Raw genomic sequence first — 9,463 nt, 5'->3', positions numbered from 1 at the left:
AAGTATTTCTCTCGCTCTCTTTCTCACACACTCCGTGTGTGTGTGTGTATGTGTGTGTGTGTGTGCGTGCGCGTGTGTGCATGTGCATGTGTATGTTTTTTAACTATTACTAACAAATACAGTTACTTCATGTGAAGTTGATTTACCCATGCACTTAGTTTTACATACTCACATATAATGGTGAGGAGGAAGCCAGAAGCTAAACTCCTTCTCTAATGTGTTAAACTGTCCAGGATGAGAAACAGAGAATTGAGGATCTTGGTGGCTGCATTACTTTCATGGGTTGCTGGCGTGTTAATGGCACATATGCTGTATCGAGAGCCATAGGTAAGTCAGTCCCAACTCACAAAACCACAGGAATGTAGATGTGATTTGACTGGCTGTATCATATAGCAAGGGTGTAGATTTGGTTTTGGCATTGGTGGGGACGGGTGTTTCAACCACCACACCCCGCCCTGTTTCTTTTTTTTTTCCTTTTTGTCTTTGCTTCTTGATAAAAAAGAAGAAATATACTTGCCTACATACGCTATTCTACATGCTATTAAACCATTTAAAATTACAATTCATAGTTTTATATGTGAATTATATAATGTTAAATTACTATTAAACAAATGACTAACTAAGTATTTTAGACTTTAGTTTACTTTGATTTTATTCCACATAAATCAGGTATCATACAAAAATAAAAATAGCTTCAAATACAGTCAAGACAATAAAAGAATATAACTTTAAGGCCTTATATGTGGGATGGAGCGATTTCGCAGGTCTTTCCTCCCCACTGCTGTCAGACTCCACAACAAAGACTTTTGCAGCTGATCAAACACACACATGTGCAATAAGACGTTGTAAGTTGTATTTTTAATCAGTTGTATATAACATTTGTATTCTATTTGTATCCTAATGTATATTTTATTCTATTTTATTCTACTATTTTATTCTATTCTGTACAGTTGTGTACAGTATATTATTCTTATTGTATTCTAATTTTTGCTATATTACTTTGCACTGTCCACTTTCTGCTGTGACAAAACGAAAGGTAATCTTATCTTATCTTAACACGATTACTTCAGTTAGAGTACACCAACTTCTCTTATACATTAGCACTAAGGGAACACTAAATGAACTGGTGGTTTTTGTCGATAAAACTCATCTAAGATGACCACAAAATTATTATTCTGTGCTTGATGTGCCTCACCTTTGGCCCTGGCTTTTCCCCTCTGACTGCACTAGGACATATTGCCACCTGATAAAATAACACATTGATTCGTGCCATATAAAAAGTGAGACATGTCAATTCAGATTCTTTGTCAAATCTACACTAATCTATCAATTTACATCAGCAGCCTAACAATTGTAGTGCAAACTGCACTACAAGGTGGAATATTTGCAAAATCATGACTACCTCATGATATTTTGTCTCAAAAATTAACCCTATGAATATGTCAGTGCCACTAGGATGAAATTATTGTGTCACCAACATTTTAACGTTAGACGTATAATTTTAACAGCCTCTGTAAACTAATATCCTGGCTTGCTCGAGGCTGCCGTTTTTTCTGACAGTTTCAATCAAAATTAGAAATGTTGCTCTGAGACTGAGAGAACTAATAGAGCTGCCTGTTGTGCAGTTAGTTTCCAAAACACGTAATTCATGGTTACATACAATTTTAGACTGATGTGAGCCAAAGTCTAGCATAGCTTGTAACGTTATTATGACGGACACATTTTATGAGTGAGCTTGGCTTTAATTGACTTACAGGTTTCTTTAAAAAAATACTTTCTTATATGCACTTTCTTCCTCTTTGCTACCGTCCTCCTCTCAGCGCAGGCTTGCCGCTGCTGAGACTAAACAGAGCTCCCTGAAAGAATCAGCCAATCACATTGGCCATATTTGTCACATGAGGTCGGACTCCAGTAGAGAACGTAATTTAACTCTTTCTGCACCGCTGGGTGACTGAGACGCTGACAGATCTTTTTTTTCTTTCTATCGGGTTTGTTGTTGTTTTTTTACAAGAAGCAATCAAATTATTGGTGGGGACATGTCCCCTCCGTCCATGCCAAATCGACGCCCTTGTCATATAGTAGTTCTCAAAGTGTGACCTTAATTGACCTCTACTGCTACATAAACTGAGGTTGCTCATGTTAACTGAAAGTAAACTACAAACTTGGTTCCAAAAAAAGTTGAGACAGTGTGTAAATTGTAAATTAAAAGGGAAATCTAATGATTTGCAAATCTCATGAACTCACATTTGCAATCAGTGCTTAGATATTTAAAAAATATACCATTTTATATATAAAAAAACCCCAACTCATTTTAAATTATATGAAAAGATAAGCTTATTTCAGTTTTATTTCAACTGAAATAGAAATAAAAACGGAAATGAAAACTGCTATTTTAGTATTATTGAAAGTGTATTCGTAAGTATTTTTGATAGTAAGGCTACAGCTAGATTAATGGATAGATACTTTATTGATCCCACAAAGGAAATTTTTATGTTGGTAAGCAAGTATTCTGCTGATCATTCTTTTGATTGAGACACAGGTCTTGATGAAATGCTCGCTGGTTTCAGTTTTAGAAATTGCAATGTTTTTAGTAGTTTACAATAGTGCGAAAATGTTTTTGCAAAGACAATACAATTAAACACAAAATGCAGTTTCTAAATGAAGGTGTTTACTATTAAGGGGGAAAAAATCCAAACCTACATGGTCCTGTTTCTGTGTGAAAAAGTGATTACCTCCCTAAGCCTAGTAACTAGTTGGGCTGCCCTAACTGGCAATGAGTCTTTTACAGTTCTGTGGAGGAATTTTGGCCCACTCATCGTTTCAGAAAGGTTGTAATTCAGACACATTGGAGGATTTTCAAACATGAACCGCCTTTTTAAGGTGATCCACTGGATGCTCCTCATTTGACTCAGCCCTGCTTGCCACAGGTATCACTGTTCAATATTTATATAGCGCCATACCACAACAGTTGTTTTATATTGGTGCTTTATATTGTAATGAAAAGACTACAGTAATAACTGACAAATAAAGTAAGATAGCTGCCAACAACTTTTAGCAAACAGAAGAATTGAAATAATGGGTCACCTGGAGACATACACGGTTTTTATTTGCATCACTTTAAAGGCTGCCTCTTGGTTCTTCACCATGCGTATAGACAAAACTAGACTGCAGCTCCATGTTAAACTACTTGAATGGTGACAACTAACCTTCACCTTACATGCAACATCTGTAAAAACAAATGTTGTGTACAGTGCATGTGTTGGTAGGGCTGTGCGATATGACCAAAATCTCATATCCCGATATTAAAACATCTATCGTCGATATAACGATATAAATTACAAAAATGTAACAGTTCCTGTAAATTCTGTGAATGTCGGGCATCTCGACTTGCGTGAAGTGTTTCCAGCTGGGCGTCGCGTACCTGGAGTCGAGTGTTTTAACTGATGCATGAAACGATATATTTTTAGACGTAAGTTGTAACGGCCGCCGTTTTCTTTGTGAGTATTTATTACACGGCGTGCTGCGGGGAAAAGCCTGTTCTAACGTTTGAGTCTAAGGTTTATTTTTTAGCACCTGGCGGCTCTTTTTTGCTTCTCATCCGTTAATACTCTGCATCTTTCACGTGACTCGTTTTATTTTGAAAAGCCTCAACAGGATCTTGAGCTTTATTGTGAAAGGTTTATGTGGAAAATAAACAAGCGGACACGCCGTGGTTTTACCGTCGTTGTTGCTAACGAAAACGCATAAAAAACAAGCGCTTGTCCTTCCATAGTGTGGTTATATTAAATATAAGAGAAAGAGAGAACTTTAGGAAATTAATATAGCCACTACAGTGACCATCAAAATGATGAAAAAATATTGCCGTAAACAGTTTATTTTGCGACACCACGAAACAAACGATAGCGTAAAATGAAACGATAGACGTTTTTCTATCGTCATCCGATATATATCGTTATATCGAACAGCCCTATGTGTTGGAGTTGCTTAAATTGTTGCAGCCCTAATTGAGAGTCAGGGAGTCTTTATAGACTTTATTAATCCCACACTAGGAAACTGGGAATGAAAAAGTAACTTAGAGATATTAGAGAATTAAGAAAAATAAAGTAAAAAACAAGAGTAACTTGTGTTATGTACAAATGGTTACTATATACAGGAAAATATACTAAAAGTGAGGGTTTTTGTATACATAAAATGCAGTGTGAGTGATTATGTACACATGTTTTGCCTGTTGATTTAATAAATAGTTTTCAGGCAATGACTGCAACAGTCTGATGAGGTTCTGCAGTATTCACTTGCAGCTGTTAACCACTCATCCATCCCTCTTTCAGGTGACTTTGACCAGAAGCCCTTTGTGTCTGGAGATGCTGACTGCCTAACAATGAAACTGCAGGGTGATGAGGACTATGTGCTTCTGGCATGCGATGGCTTCTTTGATGCAATTAAGGCGTCAGCAGTCCCACATCTAGTTATGGATGCACTAAAGCTGGCTGGTAAACCAGAAGGAGGAAATGCTCCAATGGAACAGTCCGAGGATGATGTGGGGGCAAGAGTCGCCCAACAGTTGGTGGGCAATGCTAAGACAGCTGGTTCTAGTGATAACATCACAGTAATGGTGGTGTTTCTGCGCCCACCAGAGCAACTGCTGACTCAGTAGACCACCCTAGGAGTGCACAAGCTGCTCAGTACTCCACTTCTCAACATGCACCACAGCAATACAGGAAAGGTGTGGTGCACAGACACCATTGTGCCAAGCTGTTGCCTGCTTTTGTCCTCAGGTGCATTAAGACATGCTGCAGATTGACGCTAGTCCAGGGATGTCAAACTCGTTTTAAATTGTGTCCCACAGAATTTGATTTTAGGTTGGGCGAACCAGTGAAAGTATAAGAAAAAGAAATGCAATTTTAACTGTACATCTCAGTTTCCATAGAATAGAGTAGAATAGAATAGAAAAAATAGCCCTTTATTGTCATTGCACATGTGCTACACGCCAACTGTGCAGGAGTAAAAAAATATATATAAAAAAAAATATATATAAGTAGAGCTGGGCGATAAAACGATAACGATATGTATTGCGAAATAACTTTTTCTCAATAGAAAAATTAAACTATTGCGATAGGCCTCATCTCTCTTGTCCTCTTAAAAAAAAGAAAAAAAAGAACAGCCAATCCAAATTAAGTAGCGCAGAGCCGAACCAATCACAGCCGCAGAGTCACGTCACGTGACTTGTTACGTACAGCACAAGCGCCAAGGCGCACATGTGTATTTGTTTTTGCAGCCGTGCAGCCCGGGTAATGAAGGAAATGAGTTTGCCGACTAGAGAAAAATCAACCGAGAGCGTGAGCGAAGGTTACCAAAGAAAAAACAGATGATGGTTCCAATGCCGGAGAGCTTGTCGAACGGAAGGGCCACAGAAGTTCCGTAGTGTGAAGGTATTTCGGCTATTTCAAGTCTGACAAAAAACAGAGTAGCGCGCACTGTAAATTGTGCCGAAAGCAAGTCTGGAAATACAATAAAGCGGTGCATGCTCAATCTCTGACTGAAAGCGCTAATTCGTCATTCGGCTTTTGTCAGACTAAAGTAACTGTTAAAACTGTTTGAAAAGCTAAGCTATACAACAAGGAGAGATTGAGAATTTCCTTTTAGTTCTCAGTTTATTTGATATTGACAAAAGTTAGTCAATTTTGTCTGTTCTTCTGTAAAACGACCTAAGATTTATTTTTAGAATTAATATTTTGTTTCTAAGTGGAATTGACAATTTAGTAGTCTGTTTTGTTTGTTCTATTTTGAAACTTAAACGCTTTAGCGGCTGCCTTTTGTGTAGTTTGCAATATTTGCCTTTATTTATCTGAAACTGAAGTCTCATGTTCCTTAAGTACATCTACCCTGTTGAACTTATTATGGGAAATAAATATTTTAATTAAAACAAGCTGCTAATTATTTCACATTTTACTTGTGAGCAACGGCACATTTAAATCTTACAAATATAGTTATTTGGCTTATATTGTGATATATATCGTTATCGCCTGAAATGAAAAAAACATATCGTGATATGAAAAAATCTTATATCGCCCAGCTCTATATATAAGTAGTAAAAACATCAGGAATAAATAGCAAACAGAAGAGATATATACAGTCTCTACTCTACACTATAAATGTGCTAATGAAAAAGTTTGTTTTTGTCAATTCACAGAAAAAAAAATTTTTTTGTTTGTTTTTGGGGGGGGTTGTGAAAAATCGAACTTTCATGTCCGTTAATCTTTTAGAGTCTTTATCAATAGGAATATGAATTACGGTAGTACAGTTAAAATCAATGAAATACTGCGCACTTTCTGAAGTCTTCCAGCAGGCCACATTAGAGTCCTTGCTGGGCTGATTCCAGCCTCTGGGCCTTATGTTTGACACCCCTGATCTAGTCTCACTATCGTGCTGCTTTGAAATAAAAGCTTACACTGCTGTATTGAGGCAACAGTGTTTGAAAAGTTATAATAGATAATGCAAGGGCCACACTAACCCCCAGTGCTGCAACCTGTACATCCCAAATGTGCCTGCTCTCTAAAATAGCTACTTCACTTTTCCACTTGTTTGACTGTTACTAAATTTAAGGACAGCTTGTCCAGTTTTGTTGTCAGTATTGATCTTAAAATATTGATCTGATGTGGCACTAGCTGTTAAAACAGCTATGTGTCTTGGTGCAAAGTGGATTTGTATTTCTATAAAAATACAAATCATAATAATTTCAAAGATTTTATATATGTTTCTGTTATGTTCCATTGTCACTCTGATTTGTGATTATGACAGAAGTCTTACTGAGTGATTCTGTGGGGGAAGCAAAGAAAGCCACAACTTGAACTTTATGAGCAGCTGAACACCCGTGTGATGAAATAACTACAGAATACTCACTGCTCAATAATCAAAGCTCAGTTTAACCACAAAAATGGACTGTTTTTAATATATTCAGTGTTAGCTCTGCTTGTTACTAACATCATATCCTGACACCTTTTTCTGTTTAAGATACAAAAGTTTGCCTCCTCTTGGCCTACATACCGTTAGGACATTCTGTTACCGTTTTAATCTCTTCATTAGCATGTTTTGTCCATTTTTTTTTTTTTGTTCTTGTCCACCATGCCTTATCAGTATGTCCTCATTGCAATATTAATATATAATGGAAATCACAGACAATGGTGGATAATGACATCATAAATGTGCTTTGTTTTTAATGTGCAAGTGATACCCTTATGTTACAAAATGAATAGTTTTTGTGTCAGTCTAAAAAATGCATTCAAGAGCTGGGGGGTGGGGCGGTCACCTAACTCAGTTGAAGCGAGGGAGCACTGATGTGGAACATTGATAATAAATTCTGATGCTATTCCTGTGTTTGTTTGTTTGTTTTTTCTATAAATGTCTAAATCTCTAAAGCTGAAGTCGTGACAATAATGTTTCTAGTAACACACAAAGAAATAATAATACACTTCATATTGTGTATTGCAGAGAAGAAGATTTAATATTGTCTCAATAAACAGCCGTGTAAACACAATCTGGTCAGGATCTGTTTACAATAAGGTTTACAATATTCTCTGATGATAATCGTTTCATTTCGAATTTTATTTACAAAGCACCAAATGACTACAAAAGTCGCCTCAAGGTGCTTTATATTGTAAGGTAGACCCTCCAATACATACAGAGAAAAACCCCCAAATCATATGATCCCCTATGAGCAAGCGCTTTGGTGACAGTGGGAAGGAAAAAGCAGGCTCGGGAAGGTGTGGCCATCTGTTGCAGCCGTTGGGGCGATAGAAGGAACACAGGACAAAAGACATGCTGTGGAAGAGAGACAGAGATTAAAAACAGGTATGATTTAGTGCAGAGAGGTCTATTAAGACATAGTGAGTGAGAAACATGACTGAAGAAGAAATATATATTTAATATTCTTATTCTTCCTATATTTATTGTTGTTCTTTTGCACTGTATGGAACTGGAGCCTCGTCGTCTTGTCTCTCTATAGACTGAACTGTATATAGCAGAGATGACAATAAAGTTCACTTTGACTTTGAAATACTCAATGAACCATGGGAATCCCCAGCAGCCTACACCTATTGCAGCATAACTAAGGGAGGATTCAGGGTCACCTGTTCCAGCCCTAACTATATGCTTTAGCAAAAAGGAAAGTTTTAAACCTAATCTCATAGATTCCCTTCCCTTATTTAAGTCACAGCTCAAAACCTACTTGTTTAAACTGACTTACTTTCTTTAATACAGATTAAAGTAAGTAAGAGATTTTACTTGCTGTCATCTTATTTGTTTTTTTGTTTTGTTTTTATTTGTTGTTTTCTGTAATTAATTTATTAGAATCTATTTTAATCCATTGTTTTATTGATATCGTTTTCTCTTTGTAAGGTGTCCTTAATCTATCATGTATCATGTATAAAATGTATCATTATTATTATTATTATTAGTATTAGTATTAATTTTAAAAGTAGAGACACTGTCTGCCTCCCGAATCCAAGCTGGAAGCTGGTTCCACAGAAGAGGGGCCTGAAAGCTAAAGACTCTGCCTCCCATTCTACTTTTAAATACTCTAGGAACAACAAGGAAGCCCACAAGTCTGAGAGCGAAGTGCTTCAATGAGTTGATATGGTACTATATGGTCATAAAGATAGGACGGAGCCTGATTATTCAAGACCTTGTATGTGTGAAGCAGAATTTTAAATTCAGTTCTGGATTTAACAAGGAGCCAATGAAGAGAAGCCAATGTAGGAGAAATATGCTCTCTCTTTCTAGTCCCTGTCAGTACTCTTGCAGCAGCATTTTGGATTAACTAAAGGCTTTTCAGGGAGTTTTTAGGACTTCCTGATAATAAAGAATTACAGTAGTCAAGCCTAGAAGTAATAAATGCATGAACTAGTTTTTCAGTGTCACATGGAGACAGGATATTTAAAATTTTAGAGATGTTGCGCAAATGGAAGAAAGCAGTCCTACATATTTGTTTAATATATAATATTTGTATCTTGAGACTGTTGAGTGGGTTAGGATAGATTGTATGTATAACAGTACCACTGGAATTCATGTATATTGAGTTGGGGCTCATGTTGTAGCTCAAAAGCCACAATATAAAGTGGTAATTGGCCAGAGTTTGTAGAAACATTGCTTATAGTTTAAATTCATCCATCCATCCATCCTCATCCGCTTTATCCGAGATCGGGTCGCGGGGGCAGCAGCCTAAGCAGAGAAGCCCAGACCTCCCTCTCCCCAGCCACCTCCTCCAGCTCATCCGGGGGAACACCAAGGCGTTCCCAGGCCAGCCGAGAGATATAATCTCTCCAGCGCGTCCTGGGTCTGCCCCGGGGCCTCCTCCCGGTGGGACATGCCCGGAACACCTCACCCAGGAGGCGCCCAGGGGGCATCCTTGTCAGATGCCCGAACCACCTCAACTGGCTCCTTTCGATGTGGAGGAGCAGCGGCTCTA

The 9,463-nt window shown here is 37.6% G+C and overlaps 1 protein-coding gene across 1 annotated transcript; it reads left to right on the top strand.

The window, feature by feature from the left end:
* Positions 1-233: 233 nt before the first annotated feature.
* ppm1f (protein phosphatase, Mg2+/Mn2+ dependent, 1F) lies at positions 234-3,373 on the top strand (the record flags this gene model as incomplete). The annotated part of the gene is given in 2 exon segments (XM_025897183.1): positions 234-389; positions 2,076-3,373. A coding segment is annotated over 1 exon segment (132 nt), but the record flags the coding sequence as incomplete, so codon positions are not given.
* Positions 3,374-9,463: the final 6,090 nt, after the last annotated feature.

This window comes from Oreochromis niloticus, linkage group LG12 (assembly GCF_001858045.2).
Source record: "Oreochromis niloticus isolate F11D_XX linkage group LG12, O_niloticus_UMD_NMBU, whole genome shotgun sequence".
Taxonomy (NCBI): Eukaryota; Metazoa; Chordata; class Actinopteri; order Cichliformes; family Cichlidae; genus Oreochromis; species Oreochromis niloticus.
This window is presented reverse-complemented; position numbering and strand designations above follow the sequence as displayed.